This window comes from Miniopterus schreibersii (genome assembly GCF_964146895.1).
Source record: "Miniopterus schreibersii genome assembly, chromosome: 12".
Taxonomy (NCBI): Eukaryota; Metazoa; Chordata; class Mammalia; order Chiroptera; family Miniopteridae; genus Miniopterus; species Miniopterus schreibersii.
In genome coordinates this window covers 69,433,205-69,454,984 of record NC_138112.1, presented here as the reverse complement: position 1 = coordinate 69,454,984, position 21,780 = coordinate 69,433,205, and the positions used below count along the sequence as shown (strand labels likewise).

General features: G+C 57.5%; 1 protein-coding gene across 7 annotated transcripts; it reads right to left on the bottom strand.

Annotated features, from left to right (window-relative positions):
- Positions 1-95: 95 nt before the first annotated feature.
- On the bottom strand, positions 96-21,422 carry PCNX3 (pecanex 3). Of its 7 annotated transcripts, none has more exons than XM_081154710.1 (35): positions 21,186-21,422; positions 20,620-20,807; positions 20,284-20,383; positions 20,124-20,163; positions 19,933-20,028; positions 18,583-19,707; positions 17,974-18,097; positions 17,717-17,895; positions 17,146-17,236; positions 16,595-16,730; positions 15,241-15,401; positions 14,319-14,472; positions 14,014-14,046; positions 13,596-13,767; positions 13,382-13,492; positions 12,940-13,031; positions 12,657-12,766; positions 12,361-12,466; positions 12,159-12,251; positions 11,818-11,968; positions 10,621-10,765; positions 10,124-10,301; positions 9,009-9,117; positions 8,721-8,850; positions 8,212-8,270; positions 7,893-8,108; positions 6,970-7,223; positions 3,095-3,325; positions 2,827-2,930; positions 2,394-2,541; positions 2,064-2,294; positions 1,712-1,986; positions 1,199-1,332; positions 817-1,115; positions 96-742 (listed from the first exon to the last, which is right to left on the bottom strand). In XM_081154710.1, exons 1-35 carry the CDS (start codon positions 21,336-21,338, stop codon positions 548-550), a joined length of 6,123 nt encoding a protein of 2,040 aa, XP_081010836.1. In that variant the 5' UTR covers positions 21,339-21,422; the 3' UTR covers positions 96-547. The 7 variants fall into 7 exon arrangements, 6 of the variants coding, with proteins under 6 accessions (XP_081010836.1, XP_081010840.1, XP_081010837.1 ...); XM_081154714.1 differs by having other exon boundaries at positions 15,241-15,362; XM_081154711.1 differs by having other exon boundaries at positions 17,717-17,892.
- Between the last annotated feature and the right edge of the window lie 358 nt (positions 21,423-21,780).

Sequence of the window (21,780 nt, the reverse complement as noted above, 5' to 3'; positions counted from 1 at the left end):
ACACCCTGCATCCTCTCCACCCTCATCCACTCCGTCCTGCCCCACTCCTTTACCCTCCAGCCAAACATTCCCAGATAGAAGTAGAAACCACCAACCAAAATCAAAAATAGTGTTATTAATTCTGGTGTCTCCGAAGCACGGAAAAAAAAAAAAAAAAGAAAAAAGAAAAAGAAACCACCCTTCCCACATTTCAGCCCCAGGTCCAGGCCAAGGGGCTGCCCCTGCAGGCAGTGCAGGCCTAGAGGCCAAGTCAGTCCTGGCCTTGGGCTTGAAGTGGGACCAGCCCATGGGTTTGGCTCTTAGGACCTGACTGGGAGGCTGCCTGCCTCAGTTTGGGGAGTCCAGGCCCTGGACTAGGGATGAGAGATGAGGGGTCAAGGTAAGAGGTCTGGGCCACTCAGTTCTGGTGCTTTGGCTAAGGCAGCCAGAGGTCAGGGTTCAGATGTGGAAGCCAAAGCCATTTAGTTCTGTGGTCCAGCAGAGAGGGCCAGAGGCCAGGGTCCGAGTTACTGAGTCCTGGACTGGGATCCATAGAAGAGTGGGCCATTCAGTACTGATGGTCCAGCAGGGGCTGGGCAGCTGGGCTTTCACGCTCCTCAGCAGGGGCAGGCCAGTCACCCGGAGCCCCAGTGGGCGTGCCACTCTCAGGAGCACTGCTATCCAAGCAAGGAATGTCCTGGGCTGCTCTGGGGGATGAGGCATCGGTGCTGATATCCGGACTGAAGCTGAGGTCTAGGGGCGCCTGAGGGAGGACAAATAGGTTGGTAGAAGAGCACCTAAGCTGCCCAGCACCCACCCTTCCCACAAGACCCTTACCTGAGATTTGGGGGTGCCTCCTTTGGGGCTCCCTGAGGCTGGCTCCCCCTCGGATCCCCCCAGCCCTTTCCGACCCCCCAGGCTCCACTTCCCACTGGGACCCTCAGAATAGAGGAGACCAGGGCCAGGGGGCCTTGAGGGCCGGGGACCCTCAGTGGGGGCAGGTGAAGCAGGAGGCAGTCCAGGGAGCCGAGGGGGTGGCCACTGCAGCAGAGGAGGAGGGCGCCCATCACCAGAACTGCTAAGGGAGGGCCTCGGGCCCCAGCCAGCACCTGGTGGGAGGGGTTGGTCGCCACTGCCTGTGGAAGACAGATAAGAGGGCAGAGACCTCAGCTAGGCTGTCTCCCTCACTTACTGGTTCAGCCTGGCCTTGCTGGCTCACCTGCTGTGTTCTCAGGTGTGAGATGTGCCAAGGGGGGGTTATTGCTGACGGAGGTCAAGCCACTACCTCCACCACAGTCTGAGTCATCTACGTTCCCACCACTATTGCAGCCGGCACCACAGCCCTTATGAAGCCTGGGAGGGGGGGAGGGGGGAGGAGAAGAGGTTGGTGGGAGGGCCAGAGACCACACAAACAGAAGTTCTCAGTCATAGGACAAGTCACCTAACATCCCTGAGCCCCAGGGTGCTGTCTCTAAGAGATTTTGCCATCTACTTTACAGGATCTTTTCAGGAAGGCATTATCAGTGGCTCTGAAAGCTAAAGGCCACCTTCAGCTGCAGGGTGGGGTAGAGCTGGGTCAGCTCTGGGAAGGGGTCAGCTCTCTCTTGGGGCTCCATCCTGGTACCAGCACCCTCTCACTGAGACCTTGGAGGAAGTGGCTTCATCTCTCTGAGCCTCAGCTAGCTGTTCCATGAACCCAGCCTCCTGGGCAGGGGTGGCAATGAGGGCTCACCTTTCCCAGCTGCGCAGAAGCCAGCGGGCAATGGCGCCCAGGCTGATAGGGCCACCCCACAGCGCCCGCAGCTGAGGGTGGCTGCCAGCCAGCGAGGTGGTGAGGGGTGACACGTAGATGGGGTAGCCGAGTGGCTGGTCGCAGGAGGAATTGATCATGTTGCGAAGTGCCTGCTTGGCGTTCTGGATACTGCCACGCTCTGGGTTGCGGTTACGCAGAAACACCAGCTCCTGCTGCTGCCCAGCCCATAGGCCACGCACACACTCTCGGTTCACCTGCAGGCAACCACATGCAAAGGTCAGGGGGCTGGAATCAGGATAGCGGCCAGGTCAGGTGGGTGGGCTATCCCCACCTTGATGACTCGGAAGCTGAGGTGGCGCCGGTTGAGCATGATGATCTTGTATTCGTCAGAGGCATCATCCAGGACGTGACGCAGTGCCAGTAGCGAGGGTGTGTTGCTGAGGATGGCACTGCGCCAGGCTGGGTCGCCCTCATGCGAGATGACCAGCCGCTCCTCGTTGGTTGCAATGGCATCATATAGGGCAGCTGGCTCCTCATACTCATCTGGGGAGGTGAAGTGGTCCTATAGGGAGGACAGGAGGGCTGGAGTCAGGGGCCCCTGCCCTGGGGAGGGGCTTTGCCACCCCACTTGCACACCCTGCCTAGGCACACCTCACCCCACCTGGTGAAGCTTGAGGGCCATGCGAACCCCAGGCGCCACCACGCGGTGAAGCAGGTCCATGTCGGCAAAGACCCACTCATCTCGAGGGGAGGTGATGCGGAAGTCCCCCTTGAACAGGGCGTGCAGACCATAGAGGAAGGGCTCCAGGCTGCAAGAGGAGCAGGGAGGTGAGCGCCAAGGTTTCTGAGTTCTCATTCCACATGCAGTGATTTGAACCCAGACCATTCTTCACGCTGGGCCTCAGGTTCCCCATCTTGACAAGGTCAGTTTCTGCCCCAGGTGCTCACAGGGCAGTGACTAGGAGGTGCCTTGCCCACGAGAGAGCCACACTGAAGGAAGAATTGAGGTGATTCCTGGGGGCCTCTGGACTGAACTCTTCATGGGTGGGGTAGAGGGGAAAGTGGTAGGCCCAGTTGGACCTGTGGGCACTCACCTAGCAGACATGCTATGAGAGGCTGTCCCCAGGGCCCGGCGGCCCAGCACGCACAGGCCAAAACACAGGGTGACCAGCGGTGAGTTCCAATCCTGATCCACAGGCTGCGGCACAAAGACCCCCATCCCCAGAGCCCAGCTCAGACCTGAGACAGGGAACCTGGGGTTGGGGTTGGGGTTGGGGCCAGGTCCCAGGTCAAGGGAGATTGAGGGTGAGAGGAAGCCACCCAGGGAGAGAAGAAGGCAGTCCAGGGTAGTGGTGGCCAGACCTGGCTGCGCCGGGAGGCGCAGTACTGGATCCACTCAAGGTGCACCGCACAGAAGGAGGGCAGCGAGAGGCCGGAGAGGCGAAGGTCGTAGTCTTCATCCACACTCAGGGAGAAGGTGGGGTCCGAGTCAGCATAGCCGGGTGCCCGCACAGGCCGCAGGGCTGCCAAGATGCCCTCATGGCTCAGCCATGCCTCCAACTTCGGCGAGCGGCTCACATAGTAGATGATACTCTGAGAGAAGAGGACAGGCATCAGGGCTGGACCAGCGATGGGATAGTGCCTTAGCCCTGGCCACTGCAGGAGAAAGTGTTGGGGTAAAGAGGCTTCTCCCTGACACCAAGCTGATGTTTACTCTCTAGAACCACTCATCCCATGTCCCATCTCAGCTTCCTGAAGCCACACAAGCAAATCTCCTCTCCTCTAGGCCAGGGAGGAGAGTAAGAAAGCGGAAAGGAAGCAACCCTCCTTCCAGAGCATCCCCTGCAGAGTCCTGCACTGTGGCAAATGCTTGCATGGTTGCCTCAGAAGATGCCCCATTTGTAAGGGAAACTGAGGCTCAGACAGACCACAGACCTGCCTAAATTTATACAGCAGGGCTGACTGAACTGGGATTGGAATTGCAGGACCTTTAATACTATGATGCCATGGGATCCAGATCTCAGAAGCCTTGGAAGGTCCAGCTGACATAGTGGGGCTGCTTCCAGGGTTACAGGTCTCTTTAGGTAGCTGAATGTGACAGCCACAGGGCCTACCCTCAGAAAAAAAGCATTCTGTGCCCTAGCCAGTTTGGCTCAGTGGCTAGAGTGTAGGCCTGCAGACTGAAGGGTCCCAGGTTTGATTCCAGCCAAGGGCACGTTCCTCAGTTGCAGGCTTGATCCCCAGCTCTGGTCGGGGTATGTGTGGGAGGCAACCAATTGATGTGTGTGTGTGTCTCTCTCTCCTCCTCCTACTCTCTCTGAAAAGTAATAGAAAAAATGTCCTCAGATGAGGATTTAAAAAGATAATAAAATAATAAAAATAAATTAAAAAAAGAGACTGCTAGTTTCTAAGCAGGAGTCTGGGCAAATGGAGAGGAGCTTTTGGAAGGCAGGCAGCTGGCAGAGCCAGGATGGATGGGTAGTGAGGCTGGCAGTTGGCAGGCAGTGAGGTTACTGGGATTCCATGTGCCGCCCTGGGATGGAGCCACCAGGGTTGTTGGAAAAGGGTGGGAAGTCCAGAGTGTGGAGGATGGTGCAGGTGGCCATGAATGGAGGGCACACAGGCAGCAGGAGGGCTCTGGTGGGGCATGGAGAAGCCAAGAGCCTGGGCACAAATGACTATAATACAAACCAGGAAAAGCCAAGGGCCTCAAATAGTCCTTGGAGGACACCTAGAGGCCATGGCTTTGGGTAGGGCCTCATCAGTTCCCAGTACATGGCAGGTGGCTGGACAGTTTGAAGAGGGCTGGACTGCCCCCTTAACAAGAGGAAGGGGTACCAGAAGTCTAATGGGGTGAGTAGGGACAGGATGGCTGTGGGGTCACTTTGGGCTCCAGGCAGACCAGCTCCTGACTTTTTGCCCAGAAGGCATCTCCACAGTCTGGGCCCTACCACAGCCTCCAAGAACAAAAAAAGAAAACCCTCAGGAGTGCGGGGAGAAGCTAGCCTAGCACACAGTAAGTGTTCCATTAACTTTTGGCACTGCCAGTGTTTTGTGAGACTCCAGCTATCCTAGGACCCAGCCCTTGGAGTGGTTCTCAGCTGTCACAGCTCCCATCCGTGAGCATCTACAGGGAGTGGGGCCCTGTTCAATGTTCCATGTGGGCCAGCTCATTGAATCCTCGCAGGTCTCATGACTGTGGCACCTTTTCTCCTCTCACACCCACCTAACTACAGGGGCAGGTCTGTGAGCCTCAGTTTCCTCAACTATAAAATGAGCCACTTACCAGCCCTGCTTCTTCCAAAGGTTGCTAAAAGGACAAAACAGTACAACAAAGGTGCCTGGGCTTGGAAATGTTGAGATGACCCTCAGGCTTGGCTGTGGATGGATGTGGAGCCTGCATTTCCATGGCTGCAGGGTTTGGACTGAGCCTCTCACAAAGCTGCACTCAGTGACTCCAAGGAAGGGCAAGGTGGAGGAGGAGGTGCAGAGGGGCACAAAGTGCACAGGAAGGGCTTTGCCTGGTCTGCCAACTCCATGGGCTGGATGGGACACATCTCTGAACTGCCCCCAGCCTGAGGGGCTGCCCTGCACACCTGCTGCCCCTAGGCCTGTCCTTGGCACAGCTGCAACTGGTCTTTCCAAGCTTCACGCCATACTTTATCTTTGGCAATGCCTCCTCCAGGTCCTCTGGGCATCTCTACCCGCTCATATTCTGCCTCACCTTTGAGGCAGCATGGCAAATTGGCTTCCCTATGGGAAGATACACTGGACAGGGCGGAGTTCCTCTCAGTCTGCCAGCCCCAGGCCTGGCTGGGGACCTGGTGCACAGCCCTGAGAAGGCTACACTGGCCTTGGGTTGGGCTCTTGGGAGGCAGCAGGGTGACCTGGGCAAGAGCAACTCTCTTGAAATGGGAAGGGAAGGTAGCTAGGACCATGACCCCTGGGTATCCTAGGGCTGGGAATGTCCCTGTCTGGACCACAGCTGCCCTCTTGGTGAAAATGAGGAGTGAGGGGCTTACTACCCCTTCCCCAGAAGTGAGTGGGTGGACAGGAAAACAACAAAAATTATAGCTTTTATATGTGACTGATGGGATGTCCACTGGAGGCAAAGGGATAGCTGGGCATGCAAGGACAGCCCTAGAGAGAAGCCCAGGCCCGGCCCAGGTGTCCCAGAGGTTGAATGTTGACCCATGAAGCTGGAAGTCACGGTCTGATTCCCAGTCAGGGCAAATGTCTGAGTTTTAGGCTCCATTCCCACTAGGGGGCATGCAGAAGGCAGCTAATCGATGACTCACTTTCATCACTGATGTTTCTCTATCTCTCTCCCTCTCCCTTCCTCTCTAAAAAAATAAAAAATAAAAAATTTAAAAAAAGAGAGAGAAACAGAAGCTCAGGTAGGCAGGCTCACCTGGGCCCCAACAGGTCACCCATCCAGGCCCCACAAGGGAGCCCCAGGGCAGACACTAAGAGAGCACGAGGGGACCTGGACTGTGACTATCAACCCCACTTCCATAAGTGCCCTTATTCCAGGGGCCACAAAGCCTCACAGTTCCTGCCACTTCATAGAACTATAATAATCCCCACTTCTTAAGGGGATAAACTGAAGCATAGCAGGGAAGTGACATCCCAGGCTTCCCAAACCCAGCTCTTTCTGGACCCCACACTGTGCCCTCACAACCTCTAATGCCCCCAACAGGTATGAAGCTCCTCAGGCCAGGCTTCAGGCACCCAGGCTGAGACAGGGAGGCCTAGGGTCTAAGCCTGCCCCGACACTTTCTCCTGATTCTAGGGCCTCATGTAGTCACTTTCCCCTCTGTAAGCCAGCCTCCACATCTGAGACAGGGTCTGTCCTGGACGTGGTGAGCTTTACTTGGCTTGGGAGAGGTGCCTGGGAAGGTAAGCATCTGTGCTTGGCAGCTGCCACCGTTAGCATCATTGTCACTCTGTGTTGGTGGCACATGGAGCAGGGGGACTGGTGGTCTGAAAGGCTGGCCTCAGCAACTATACCTCCTGGGACCAGCAGCCCAATGTGGGGCCCTGAGCTCATACTGCCAGCCTGCCCTCAGTCCTCACTGCCCCAGGTGAGCCTCTGAAGGAGGGTGCTTAGGCTCCCTGAGGCCTCCACTTCCCTTGGGTAAAACAGGCTCCCAACAATCCAGAAGACGGCACACACACGCTCCTGGTCGGTGGGCGTCCCGAGCAGGGCCACCGTTTCCCAGCCGCCGCAGCCATACCTTGACATAGTAAGTGATGAGGATCTTGCGGAGGTCGAAGACCTGCAGCATGGAGGCTGCGTTGTTGTCGCTGATGCTGTAGCCCTCCAGGACGTACTTGCTGGCTGTCACCTCCCAGGCCAGCCAGCGCTGCCCAAAGGCAGCATTGAAGGACAGGACCCGAGGCAGGTGGCCGGGCTCACAGCAGCAGCAGCCCTCGTCCTCCTCTACACCCTCGGTGATGGCCTCCACCTCGCGCTGCTGGCAGTACGTGCCTGCGGGAGAGGCGTGTCAGGGCCACTGGACACCCTGCCTACCTCCTCCCCACAGATGCCCAGGCAGGAGCCAGAGGTCTGCGCTGACCACCCTCCCCGCTGGGGTGCTATGTGAGAACACTAACAAACGAGCCCCTTTCTCCCCAACTCCCAGTGGCCACAGTGGGGAGAGTGGAGGGAACAGGGCTCGGTCCTCATTTATAGAAACAGACTGAAGCTCAAAGAGAAGTGACTTTGCTCAGGTTCATGGTATCATGGGCTGTGCTCAGAGCACTGTGCACCCTTAAGGGGCCTCTTCTGAAGCAGGCACCCAATGTGTACGTCTTCCTGTGGGGAAGAAGCTAGTTCCCTCACCAGGGGTTGTGTGTGGCACCCAACCTGGGCCAAGCCCAAGGCCACAGAGCAAGCCAGCAGGAGCCAGTGGGAGAACTGAGCTTCAGGCCCAAGCTTCCACTACAGCAGCTGTTCAGTCACCACAGACCCAGTCAGGGCAGGGACAGACCAAGGCCAAAGGAGACCCTGCCACCTCGCTGCTCAGACTGGCGAACCCAGGAGGGAAGAGTGCCTCACTCAAGGTCACCCGGCAGACCAGGGCAGAGCTGGACTAGAATCCAGCCTGCACACATTGTGAAACAGCACCCTGTGTCAGGCCCAGGACCAGCAGCTCACCCCGGAACTCAAGGCCACGCAGCTGGAAGGTGATGAGGCCATTGCCAACCTCGATGAGGTGCACCAGAGCGTTGAGGTAGTCGGAGGCCAGGACAAAGCAGTCGCCGGGGCCGTAATTTCCCCAGCGGCCCAGCACCAGGTCCCCACAGAGCGTGTGCTGCAGCGAGCGTGTCAAGTGCTCATAGAAGATGGAGTTGAGGTTGTTGTCATCAGCGCCTGGGACCCAGAACAGACAGAAATGTGGACAAAGTGACAAGTAAGCAAGGCTCCCTCTTCAAGAGACCCTGCCCAAAAGCCCCCTGAATGGGTGAGTACACACCGGGGTTCCGGTCCAGCTGTGTGACCAGGCGGGTATTGGAATGATCCACACGTTTAGTGCTATTCAGAGAAAGAGGACAACACAGTGGGCTCAGAGAAGAGGCTGCTGGGGGTTCAGATGACGATTCCTGCCAGCACACCCTCATGTCCTCCCTGAGCCCACACCCCCATGCTCTGGGCAGATGCCATTACAGCACTGTTACATAGAAGAAGGCTAAGGTTCAGGGACAGAAGAGGACTCACCAAGACCACACGACCAAGAAGCCCAGGGCGTGAGCCCAAGGCCTTGGCCTGGCCTTTGCCCTCATTAGATCAGCTACCTGAAGCCCACTGTGCCCAGGCACTCAGCTCCACTGCAGACCCCTCTGCGCCCCACTGGCCTGGGCTTCCAATTCCTCCCTGCCCCCCTCCCCCCCTCCCTCCCTCCCGGCAAACTTCCCTGTCCCATTCGGCAGCCCCATTCCTCCCAGAGTTCCTCTGAGCAAGGTGCCTGTCTCCCTGGAGACTCACTTGTAGTCACGCTCCCAGAACTTCAGGGGCCGCGCATAGGACATGATGAAGACGGCGCTGCCCAACAGGGGGTTAAGCGGCGTGGAGAAGAGCGCTGAGAGCAGGGCCTGAACGAATAGCATGGCCGAGTCTGGGCACGAGTCAAGGAGGTGGCCAGGACACTGGACCCTCCCCCACCTCCCTCACCATCCCTCAACCCCTGCCAACCCATCCTGTACTCCCCCCATCAAAAGCCACGGTCCTCTCTGCACACCCCCACCCAGGCAGTGGGTGCGATAGGCCGGGTACGTGGCACGGCGAAGGGCTGGGCAAAAGCGTGGAAAGCCGAGCCCCAGGTGATCTGCCAGGGCGCGATGTAGGTCAGCACAAAGCGCAGCTTGTACAGCAGGTCCCATAGCTGGCAGGGTAGGAGGGGGAGAAGGTTAGAGATATGAGGTCACTTATAGAGGTGCAGTCTACCAAGTATCCACTCAGAGCCTTGGGGCTACCCCACTGGCTGCCCACATGGAAGTTAAGCTCAAGCTCACTACAGCCCTTTCTCTCTGGACCTGCTCAAAACACCTGTTAACATTAGTAACCCTTGACAAAGTATCCACTCTAAGGGGACATTAGCCATTTAATTCCTACAACCGCCCGAGGAGCTTCTATTGCAGTCTCACTTCACGGATGGGAAAGCTGAGGTTCAGAGAAAGTAGAGCAGGTCAATGACTCAGGCAATGCCTCTCAGTCAGTGATGAGGCTGGGCCTTGACTATGGTACCAAAACTCAAGACAGTCACAGGCTCCACCATGGAGCAGGACTATGAAGGCCAGACAAGAAAACCAGGTTAGGATGCCCACATGAGTAAAAAAAAGGCCAGGGACTATACTGCACTCCACTGCAGGACTCCAGTACAGTGCCAGGAGCGGTCCTTTGTCCAATGTGATCCCCCAACCCAACTGGGGAATCCTGCAGCCTGGCAGAAAAGTTTATGTATACCCAGGCCCTAGGGGCTTCTGAAACTCAGCTCTTAACTGGGCTCCAGGACTGTTGCTGGCAAAGGGGCAGAGTTCAGAAGTTGGTGTCCAGAGAACAAAGCCAACACCTACCTACTGCTTACGAGGAAGGTAGTCAAGAATCGTGATTCAGAGAAAGGACTGTAAAGTCAGAAAGACCTGGATCCAAATCCTGACTGGCCACCAATTCTCTAGGGGAACCGAGGTAAGTCACTTAACCTCTTTAAACCACAGCTTCGTCTCTACCCCTCTAGGAGCTGCTACAAAGGCCCACAGTGGGGCTGATGTGGAACAGTAGCTATGAGTGTGCAGGCCCCTGGGAAGTCACCCCCCCAAACCCCACACTGAGGCAGAAGAGCTCTGCTCCTGACGCACAGCCTGCAGTCTGCAATGCAGCCAGTGGCTCACCTTGCTGCAGAGCAGAGACATGAGGAAGTAGTCGAGTAGAAAGCCCTGGGAGAGGCGCGGGTAGTCAAAGTGGAAGAGCAGGACTGTGAAGGCCAAGGTCAGGTACTGCTGGGGTGGACAGCAGAAGGCAGAGCGCAGCAACTTCAGCCCAGCCACGGTCATCAGCAGTGCCCGGCAGCTATGGGTGAGGGACAGGTATTAGGTGCCTGGCAGGGACTCAGGGAGGAGTGGCTGTGATGCCTGGGCTCTGCTGTGCTGGCCCTGCTCTTTTGGGCCAGTGACACTTAGTTTCTGCCCTCTAAAGGGTCACGCCCTTTGGACACATGGGGGACACATCTGCTTTCAAATAGGCAACTGCTCAACAGAAAGTGAGTTAGGAGCTAAGGTCCTACTTTAGCTTGCTGAGCAACTAAGGCAGGTCTCATTTCCTGCCTGGGCTTCAGTTTCCCCATGTGCCTCATGGGAACGTAGATGGTGGGATGGGGGGTGGTCCTCACTAGAGGCAGAACTTGTCCGGGTGGCTGACAACAGTGTGGGCGTCCACTGTGAGGGCGTTAAGCACCACGGCAGGGTAAATGAGGTACTTCTCCACACACTGCAGACCGGCGTACAGCTTCTCAAACCACATCACCTGGGCAGCGCCTGCAACACAAGGCGGGACTATTGGCCAGCACCTGGCTCTCCACACTTCCCTCCCACTGCAGGGTGTGCCCTCAGAGGAAACCTGGAGGGAGGGCGGACCAGAGGATATGGTGTTCCGGGTCCCCAGGGACTCTGAGTAGGGGAGAGGAGGTGATCTTTGGCACTCAAATGAAGGTGAGGAGGCCCCAGCAGGGCACATTTAGGGGCTTAGGGAAGGTGCTCTAGGGGCTGACAAGAACATCTCAGGTGCCCACTGCAGCCAGGGCAGCCTGGATGAGGACAAGTATACAGTGACTCTGAGCTCCAGGGCCCTTCTGAAGGAGCCACTGTGACTTGGCTTGAGCTAGTTACTGCCACATGGAGATGCTAGCCTAGAGGGCTAAATCTTTCATTGTTTTAAAAAACAACAACAAGGCATGTGGACCTTTGTATAACAAATCCAGACATTTAAATACCGGCTCAAGTGTATGTGTATGTGTGCTGCATCGCCCAAGCAAAAATGTGCACCAGGCAGATTTAGTCCACTGGTAACCAGTTTGTAATTCTGGACAAGAAATCTTTTTTTTTTTAAGGGATTTCTTTATTTCTTTTTTTAAAATATATCTTTATTGATTTCAGAGAGAGGAAAGGAGAGGGAGAGACAGAGAGAGAAACATCAATGGTGAGAGTCACTGATTGGCTAGCCCACAACCCAGGCATGTGCCCTGACCAGGAATCGAACCCTGATCGCCTGGATCTTAGGTCGAAGCTCAACCGTTGAGCCAAGCCCGGCCGGGCTGGACAAGAAATCTCTTTAAGGCCCTAGAATTCATCCATCTCCTAGGAGAACACAAGGTGAGCAGAAAAGGGCAGAGCAGGCAGGATGAGAGCAAAGCAGGGGCCAAGCTGGGGGCCAGCAGGCAGGAGAAGGCACAGAAGGCAGTGAAGAAGACAGGGCAGCCCAGGCAGAGGATACCCCCTGCTGGTACTCTGAGCAGGGAGGACCGCACTGTGGCCAGTCAGGAAATCCGGGCAGGTGGGGTGGAGGGCCCCAGCACAAGGCAGGCACTTACCTCGCACTTCGTACTGGCTATACTCCAGCGGCTTCAGCACAGGCTGCGACAGGCAGAACCAGGGCAGCTGTTTGCGGAGTTGTGGCAGCAGGTAATGTGTGAAGAAGCCCACGGCCCCAGCCAGTGCGTACAACACGAATCCTAGCACTGACTGCAAGAAGGAGAGGCCAGAGGCTCAGCCAACGGCTCAGCCAACGGGAGTGAGGCAGGGGACCATAGGGGACCCGGGCACAGGCTAGGAAGGGGCAGAGGGGACATGAGGCCACAGCTGCTCAGGGCCCTCAGGTCAAGCAGGCTCCTGCAAGAACGAGTGGGGAGGGGGTGGCCTGTGCCATACAAACCTTCAGGGCAATGAAGACGGTGCTGGCACTGATGGCAAAGGTGAGCACGGCAATCACCACACACATCACCAGGTCAGAGTGCAGGACCTCACGCTGCAGGGCCAGGAAAAACCAGCTTGGGTGGGATGCCATCACCCAGTGGCTGACCACATCCTCTCTCAGCCCCACCCCAATACTGGAGCCCCATACTCAGGCCCCTCACCACTGACTGGCGCATCTTCTCTGGCAGTGGGTCTGGGGGCTCGGCCCGGGCTGTCTCTAAGCTCCGCTCCTCCAGCTCAGGGAACAGCTTGCTTCGGATCAGAGACCTGAGTTGCGTGAGAAAAATCAGGTACCTGCGTCTGAAAAGACCCCCTCCTCCCACAGGTCCCAGGGTCAGTTGGTGACAGGCACATGCGCAGACCCAGATGCCCCCCAACCCTTGCCATGCAAAGGCACACACACAGACACACACGTGTGTGTTTTTGTGCACAAAGACAGGCACATGCAGGCACCCACCAGAGCACGGTGGGGTCACTGCTCTGCCGGCTCAGGTGGTAGGACAGTGCCACCAGGAGGCCACAGAAGACTGAGAAGAGGACCGGGACGTGCTGCTCTGGCCAAGGAGTCTGGGGAGAGAACCCATGCTGGTCAGGGGAGGGGAGGGGAGGGGAGAGTAGAGAGGGAGAGGGGATACCACCCTCCATGGGAGAAGCCATTGCTGAGCTAAGCCTAATTCACAGCCCTGTCCCAACAACAACCTGGGCCTCAGCATGCCCTCCACTCCACAGGTCATCTCTACCTTGATGGCCCCGAGGCAGAAACCGTAGAGCAGGGCAGCAGCGAGCAGGCTGCGGGAGAGGCTGAAGACTGCAGTGAGTGGGCTGGTGGCAGCTGCGAGGCAAGAGACAGCAGCTAAAGCCCTAGTCCTGCCTGTGGGCACCCTACCTCACCCTCACCCCACTGCCCCTCAACTCCCAGAGGCTAACCTCCCTGGGACCCTGTCCCTAGCCCATTGTTCTCTGTTCCCCCAGCCCTGGGAGGCCTCCAGAGGTTCTGGCATTTTGGGGTTTAAACCACTTGCCTCGAGAGGAGAAGGGAGGAGAAGAGGGGAACAGATAGGGTCTCAGAATCAGTGTCACTGCGGAAGAAGGCTCAGCAAAGGACTGGAGCAGCAGACCCACTGAGTGGGCCCTCTTAGGACTCCCCTGCCTCCAACCCCAAGCCATCTGTGGGCATCATACCTGTGCCCCCAAAGCCGTGCATATCGATTTGTTCCAGCAAGTACATGAGGCAGGTGTTCACTTGGGGCAGGAGGCCAAGGAGAAAGACGAATGGGAAGCACAAGGTAAACACTGGTAGGAGGGGAAGTAAGGGCCCAGTCAGCCTGTAGGCTGGCCCTGGGCCCACCCTTCAGGCCTTGCTCCCCCAGACCACTGCAGCCCTGCTAAGTCTCACCAGTGGCCACGTCACGGGCACAGAAGAAGAAGGAGGCGGAGAAGAGCGTGAGGCCGTAGAGGGAGACGGGAGGGAAGGGCTGAGCTGAGCCTAGGGCGTCCAGCAGCCAGATGAGCAGACAGCAGATGCAGAAGTAGACAGGCCGGCTGTACGCGATCACCCAGTTGTGGCCCTAGGGAGCGGGCCCATGAGGAGCTGGGCCTCCTCCAATGACCACCCTGCACGCATGTGCACACACTCATGCATGCACATGCACACTCATGTGCCCCAGGCCTGGCCCTGGACCCAAGATAGAAAGCCTGGCAGGGTAGGGGCAGAAGCACCGAGGATCCAGGGCTAGCCAAACCCCTCCCACCTGGCCTCAGCCCTCCCTAGGACCCAGCCTGCTGGGCACAGGTGCTGCTCCTCCAATACTCACGTGCATGGGAGATGCAGCATCAGGCTGGACACTCTGGAAGAGATTGGAGCTATATTGGCAACAAGAGCTAGCACCCTCAGGGGGTCAGAGGCCCCAGGAGCCGCTCAGTTCCACCACTGGACTATTATGAGTGATGAAGGAAGGACCCTAAACTGTGCTGAGCCTTAGTTCTCTCACTGGTAAGATAGAGAGCTGGCTACAAGGAATTTAGGCATCTTTCTTGCCTTCTAGCTAACTCACCCCCTCAAGACAGGTCATGGAAGGGGGGCCACTGGGAAGAGGTGGGGAAAGGAGCCAGGCCTGACCTTCAGTAGAGAATACTGGCAGGAGGCGATGACCAGGCAAAACTGGAAGACCCAGATGTCGGTGAAGAAGCCCTTGAGTAGCAACAGGTAGCCCAGGAAGGCAACCAGGCTGCTCAGACCGACGCCGAGGATGTTTTCCAGCAGCCCCCGAGTCCTGGAAAGACAGTAGGGTCAGGGCACACCCACCTCCTCACTGCTAATGAGGCAACGAGTAGGGGGGCAGAACCCATCGACAAAGGCCTCTGTTTGGGCCTGTGCCCATGCCAGCCCTCACGCTCTGACTTATATGAGTTCTCAGGGGCTTGGCCAGGTTGCAACTGCTCCAGGAAGCTACCCTGTGGCCACCTTGCAACCCAGTCTCTGCCCCCTCTACAGACTGAGGGCTCCAGGTGCCACCACTCCTGGGACCTGCCCATCTCCAGCTAAGGCATGTCATGCTATGTACACAGGCAGTGCCCAACACACACTGGTCACAGTGCCTTGGGACACTCAGAACACAGGAAGCCAGGACATGGGTTCTAGGCTGAAATTGTCCACACAGACAACAAAAATCATCTGACTTCTCTATCTTACTTTCTGGGCCTCATTTTCCTCCGAGAAATGGGAAGACAAATGGTTTGTAAGCTTTTTTAGACTATAGGAATCAATTTACCCAAATATAGCGTACAAACAGATAAAATAATAGACTAAAAAAGGAATAGTTTGTCTTGAGAGGAGCTTTGGGGGAGAGGGCATCACCCACTTGGCCATCCCTTTGTACCCCAGAGGAACCTAAAGAAACCCCGCTGCAGACTCCAGCCTCAGTGACCCCCAGCAGTCAGGTTCTCTGATGCTGTGATAGCTTCCACATGTTCATAAGGTCTGGAAGGTCAAGGGCTAGGAACACTCCAGGGGATGGAGGCTGACACAGGTGGGCACTCACCGGTCCAGAAGGGCCAGCAGGGCGAGACGCTCGTAGCGCACAGAAGTCCAGCGGCCAGGAAACAGCCAGTACTTGTAGCTGTGCTGGGGACGGGGTGGTGCCTCCTCCATCAGTGTCTGCTCCTGGGATTCGTGCAGGGAGTCCTGGTCCAGCAGGTCAAACTGCAGTCCCCACAGCCGCGGCCATCAGCCCCTCGCCCTCTACATGATCCACTGCCACCCCACTCCCCACAGTGCACACTGTACTGGTCAACCATCTCCTCCAGCACAGAAAGTCCCCACCTTCTAGCAGTCCCTTAGCCTGCCCTGACTCTCCACTGCAAGGGCCTCCTCATTGCTCCAGGTTCCCAGGACAGGGCTCAATGCCTACTCAGGACTTTGGGGCTGCCAGAAGCCAATTACTAGCTCCGTGTCTGTCTTCTCCACTCAGGCAGTATCTCCTGCCTCTTCCTGGGCTCACTGAAATCCACCCTGTCTTTCAGCACTCAGTGCTCATGCAACCCACCTCCCAGACAGAGCCACCAAGGTAAATCTGACCAGCCCACCCTGGCACACACAGAACACCGGCCGAGGACAAGCCTGTTGCCAATGTCATTGCTGTAAGGCCCTAGGTGAACGACTTAACCTCTTTGACTTACGTCCTTCATTCAATACGTACTTGTAACGTACAACCTTGGGCCTAGCCCTGTGCTGGGGATGCAACGGAGAGCCAAAGACACACAGCCCCTGACTTTGGAGGTGACTGTTGGCTGTGCCAGGACAACACTGCTACCCCATATGAAAGTTAAGGAGAATATGCATCAGGAAGGGGCACCTAGGGCTTCTGAGCGATGCTCATGGTCCACTTGTGGCCCCAGGTGTTAGATCCCTGGTGCTTCTTTTATGACTACTCTTTAAACTCAGGATCTATGGGCCATACATTCTTAGTACTTCCGGTACTGGCCTGACCCTGCAAGTTATTGTCCAAATCAGGATACTTTTAGGAGAGCACTATGAATGACTGCTGAAATGATCAGCATGAACAGCATCTCTGAGCTATCCCATGTATCACGTGCCTAGGGCAGGGAGCAGCAGTCACCATCTGGCAAGTTAAACTGCTCCTCTGTAGGTATCATTGCTAATACCCATTGTCTCCACTAACTACGGGTCTCTCCAGGTTAAAGATACTCCAGCTGCATTTGCCGAATCATTCAGAACCAGGCAAACACTGTGCCAGCCATCAAAGGCCAGAACAAACACCTTAAAGCCCCTGGAGCCCTCACTCAGTCACCTGTCCCTCCTGGTACCTTAGGGAGGGCTTGGTGACCCCTACCCCACTGCCCCCTCCTGCAGGTCCTTTCCTGACTGCTCCTCACCTCCGGTATTTCCAGGGGCACTCGGCGCACCTGCATGCCCTGTAGAACCACGGGCCTCGGCTGCAGCAGGTTCAGGCCACCAGCCACCTCAGGGACATCAGCCGAGTGGAAGCTGGAGGAATGTGAGTGGCGGTCCCTGTGGGAACCACAGCCATGTGGGTCAGGGCCATTGGTGAGCCTTGGCACAGGGTGGGGTTGAGGCTGACACCAGGCCGTAACTGGGGCCCCAAAGAGGGACTTCTCAAGTCAGAAAAAACAAAACAGGGAGTTCCAGAGGAGGTAGGTGGCCTTGGGTTCCTAGAAGCCTCCTGCTTGGAAGTATCAAAGAGCCAGGGACCCAAGGAATCTCTGTAGGCCTGCCCTTCACTGTTCCTCACCTAGAGGTTCTGAACTGCCCCTTCCCCAACCCAGCAAACAGAGAGAAATGGGGAGACAGGAAGAGCCACCACCATCCCCACCTGGACGTACAGCTCAGCCTTAGAGAGAAAACTTCCCAAAAAGAGCAGCCCACCAGCTGTGGGCCCAGGAGAGCCCACACTTGGGAGACTCACCAGGCACCGTTGGCCGTCTGCTCCCCCTGCTGCCCTACAGGGTTCTCATAGCCACCTCCAGCCAGCCCAAAGGTGTAGGAACGCCGCACACCTACAGCAGGGACATGTGGCAACATGTTAGGGATGGGAGTACCAAGGCCTGACCCATGTGGACACCAAGTCCATCGAGAGAAGAAGAGCCCTGTGCTATGTCTCTCTGGAAGGCAGTCCAAGCCGAGGACAAGAGCTGGAGAGGAGCGGACTTGGCTGTCAAGGGCCTGGACCCTGCAGTCAGCCACTCTGGGTGTGGATCCTATTCTACCACTCACTTAGCCTGTGACTTCAGGCTGTGCCTCAGTTTCCTCATTGGCAGAATGGGTATGATGAGACTACCCATGCCTCAGAGGTTGCAGTCTGATGTCAGGCAATGCAGGTAAAGTGCTCACCAGAGGGCCAGAGGGTAGTATGTGCCTGACAGTGAGCATGGCTGCTGGGATGACGAAGACCCTCAGCAGGAGAAAGAGGGGGCACTAGGCTAGCTGAGGTCAGAGGCTGGGCCTATGGGGTTCTCAGGGCTCAGGGAGGGTCTCACCACTCTCGTCGTAAAAGTAGTGCACAGCCCCTTCGGAGGTGTCATCAAAGGTGCAGGCCTCGTGCACGTTGGCGCCGGCCCGGGTGAGCAGCAATGAGGAGGCGAAGTGTAGGGCAGAGGGCAGTGTCAATGCCCGGGAGTGGGAGGCAGCCCGGCCCCGCTGAGCCTCATGCAGGCTGCTGGAGAGGGTCAGCTACGGTCAGCACCACCTAGAGCCAGCTGGCCCCACTACCCTCTGACCCGTGGCAGGTACTCACCTAGGGGGTGAGCCCATGACAGATGCTGGAGGAGTGGGGTTACTGCCTGCATTGTGGCGCCTCCGGATCGCCTGGGTCCGCCTCACATTGCTCGAGTGGTCCCGCTTCCCAGTCTCCTCGGCTGCTGCCCAAAGACCCCCAAGCATAAGTGACAGTGACTTGGACAGAGCCAGGGGTAGGGGTGGGACAAGTTCTCCTGCCTGGAGATAGGTCAGGCCTAGTCCAATCATGCCCTGGCTCTTAGTGAGGTCACCTAACCACTCATGGCAGTTTCCACATTTGGAAACAAGGACAGTATGATCTGTGCTGCCCCACTAGTGGCCCAGGATGATGAATGTGGATGCTAAGTTCTCAAGGGGCAGGGGTTTCAGGTACCAACTGCAGGACCAAGAACAAGGTGCCTGAGGTCTCTCTGCCTGTCTCCCCATTGCTGCAGCACTGCTTACCTGAGGGGTTTGGCAGACAATGTCACTCAGGCGCTGAGTTCACATTCATCTGCTGCCTGACAGGCTGAGCCAATTGACTGGGTCCATACCAGCCTGCCCCTTGCCCAAACCCAAGCCCCTACCTAGCTCACTACCACTCCCCAGCCCTGGAACTGGCACTTACCTCCCCCCACAGCACCTTCCTCCTGCAGCTCCCCCCGCCAACCAGGCTGGTTGGCAGCAGGTCCCCTGTGGGCCTCAGCAGACAGCACAGTGGGCTCACCAGCAGCCAGATCCACCCCTTCCTGGGCCTCCAGCTCAGCCTTGGAGCCAGCCAGGGGGGCCCTTAGGACATCACCCCCCGCCCCATCCATGCTCAGTACACGGGCATGTGTTTTGGCGCTGGCAGTACTAGGCGTCCGCTGGGTCCCGTAGGGACGCTTAGGGGGCACAGCAGTCCCCTCCTCAGCCCCATGGGGGGCCCGTCGCTTCCGAGGACCCCCTGCTGCACCCCGGGAGCTCTCGGGGGAGTAGCAGGAAGAAGAGGAGCTGTCGCTACTAAAGCGGCGCTGAGATCTGAGGCTGGAGGCCGGGCTCAGTTCACTGCCCTCACTGGTGTCTTCATCCTCAAAGAAGCCCCCACCTTCCAGCAGGGGCCGCCGAGGGGCATGGCCAGGTGGGGAGTGTCTTCGCATGGGTGGCCGCCGTTTGCCAGGCCGAAGCAGGGCCAAGTCTTTGGGCCGTACAACCAGGAGTGGCTCAGCTGGGCCTGGCGGCGTCCCTGCTCCTATGACTGTGTCAAAAGAACGCAGTGTGTCATCTGAGGGGACTCCAGCATCTGGTGAGGCAGGCAGCTCAGCCTCAGAGGGTGGGTCTGTGTCACTTCCATCAGGGGCTTGCCCACCAGGGGGGCTGTCCAAGTGGGTTGAGTTGGTCTTCTCACTCTTAAAGCTGCTCAATGTCTCCCTGTCGGTGCCACTAAAGCAAGAATCTGAGGAGCCAGCTTTCTGGGGCATGGGCTCCCCTGAGCCCCGGCGGTCCAGGGGCTGGTAGCCACCCACTCCCCGGCGTTGTTCCCGTCGACTGCTGGTCCTCACCAGGGCCCGGTCAGGCCGAGACAGGGTCAGGAAGCTCTTGCTCAGCTCCTGGCTGAGGCTCCCCTTCAGCAGAGGGCTCATAGGAGTGTCAGCAACACTGCTCCCACTCCAGGGGACTCCATCTCCAGCCAGGGGAGAACGTTCTGAAGAGTCCGTGCTGGGAAGAGAGGGGTCTGGGGCAGCCCCCAGAGGTGTCTGGGGAAGGTCTCCAACTGTCAGAGGAAAGGACGGCAGAAAGTGAGTGAAGAACACATTGCAAAAGGAACTGGTGGCTAAGGGGTCCTATGGCCTGTGCTTTCCTGGAGAGTCCAGCTGGGGTAGAACCCTGAGGTCGCCCCATCCAGAACAAAAAGAGGGCCAGGGGAGCAAAGTTGGGGTGACTCAAAGACAAGATAGCTAGTCTTTCCCCCAAGCCCCTGCCACATCATGCCACTCACTCAGTTTCTCCTGTGAGCTTAGCTTTAGCATCTCTCGATCGGCTGAGGTCACAATCACGTTGTTACTGCCCTGCTCCCGCACCAGCTCCTTGATGTCTGCAACCATATAACCCCAAAGGCATCAATAGGACCCAAGGGCAGCTGTGTGCCATCCACACCACCACCTTCAGCCATGAGCAGCAGCCACCTACCTCTGAGGGGCCCAGAATCCTCCATCCGGGGCAGCAACTCCTGAGCAGACAGAGAAAGATGTGAAGGAGTAAACAGGGTAGGAAGTAGGCCCAGGACATACCCATGGTGGGAGGGCTCCCAAGAGAGGAATGGGAGAGGCTGAGGGCTGGAATAACTCACTGAGACCTGGTTGAAGCCAAACACGGAATGCTGAGAGCTACAACGTACTGGGGGCGTAGAACTCACTTTCCGAAACACTGTCATCTCCACTCCAGGGTCCCTGGAAGTAGAAAAGAGCATCAGTACTCTATAAACCTATCCTTTTTATAGAGTACTTCCTTTGCCATCCCCATCACTTCTCTCTTCTCAAAGATTACTTCACAATTCCAGGGCCGGACACAAAATAAGTACTCGCCACTAACGGAAACAATGTTCCCTACGCCCCTCCTTCATTCCCAATGCTCAGGCCCAGGCACCAAAAACCCTCAATCCCCAAGAAGACCCTGCTCTACCCACCTGAGCAGATTGCTGTCCCCTTGGGTAGGCTCTTCCTCCTGCTCCCCAATGGTAGAGTTGCGCTTCTCCACAATCTCACCCTGGTCGAACATGGCATGCAGCCGATAGTTGACTGTCTTGATGGTAGTAAAGATGACAGCCACCACAAGGCAGTACACACCAGCCACCATCAAGCTGGGGGGCAGGACCTGGAGATGTCATCAATAGCAAGTCAGGTCCCTCCTCAACAGCTCTACCCCCATGGGGTGAACCTACCACCACAGTCCAGGCTAGGATTCACAAATTCACAAGAAGACTTCATCACCTCTCAGTGAAACTTGTAAAAATACCCTGCCAGGAGTTCTGTCTTGTAACTGAAGAAATTAAGTGAGGTGCTCAAGGTCACCCAGCCCAAGAACGGAAAAATTTGGATCCTTCTTTATACGTCCCAAACTCTGTGGAAATTTCTCTCTCCGCATCCCAGCACCCAAGGCACAGTCCTAAATCCCTGCCAGGCTGCCAACCCTGTGACATCTGCCTTCACTTTCGCTGGCAGGAGTTACAGGTAGGTGGTGGCAGCATCTCACCATGTACAGCAAGAAGGGAAAGGTGAGCAGGAAGATCCAGACGTAGAGGTGGAAGCAGTTGGAGAAGGTGCTCTGGTGCGGGTCGAAGAACCAACCGCCGGTGAGCGAGGCCCACACCCCCTGGCGCAGGATCTGTAACACCTGCGACCCCATGGCCCCGCGGCTGCTGCGCGCGCCCCCCTCCCGGGACCCTCATGGGGGCGGCCCCCGGCCCATGCCCCGCCTGGCGCCCGAAGGCCCCGGGGCTCGGCCGCGCACTCACGCCATGGCCTCCCCCAGAGGGGAAGAGGGGTCGACGGGGCGAGGGTGAGGGCAGGGGGCGGGGCCGGCCGGAGCAGTCAGCGGTGCGAGGCTCCGGCGCGGCGGTGGAGCCGCATCAGGGGCGGGGTCTGGGCCCCCAACCCCGGCCCAGTACTGTTCGGAAGGGCCGGGCCGGCAAACAGGAGCTGGGCACGAGCCGGGCACCCGTCGGCTGCATCCAGAGGTGGGCGTGGGGAGGGTGCTCCGGGGATGCAGGCGACGACTCCCCGGTTCCGGCCCCGGGAGAGCCCCGGGACCCTGAGGTCCACTTCCGGGGTCACAGGTCACTCGCTTC

Excerpts from the sequence above, each read along its gene's own strand:
- PCNX3 (XM_081154710.1), bottom strand. The coding sequence starts at position 21,338 with ATGGGGTCGCAGGTGTTACAGATCCTGCGCCAGGGGGTGTGGGCCTCG. Across the intron at positions 12,767-12,939 it reads TCTGCCTCGGGGCCATCAAG|ACTCCTTGGCCAGAGCAGCA; the intron begins GTAGAGATGACC and ends TTCTCTCCCCAG. Across the intron at positions 3,326-6,969 it reads TCATCACTTACTATGTCAAG|AGTATCATCTACTATGTGAG; the intron begins GTATGGCTGCGG and ends CTCTTCTCTCAG.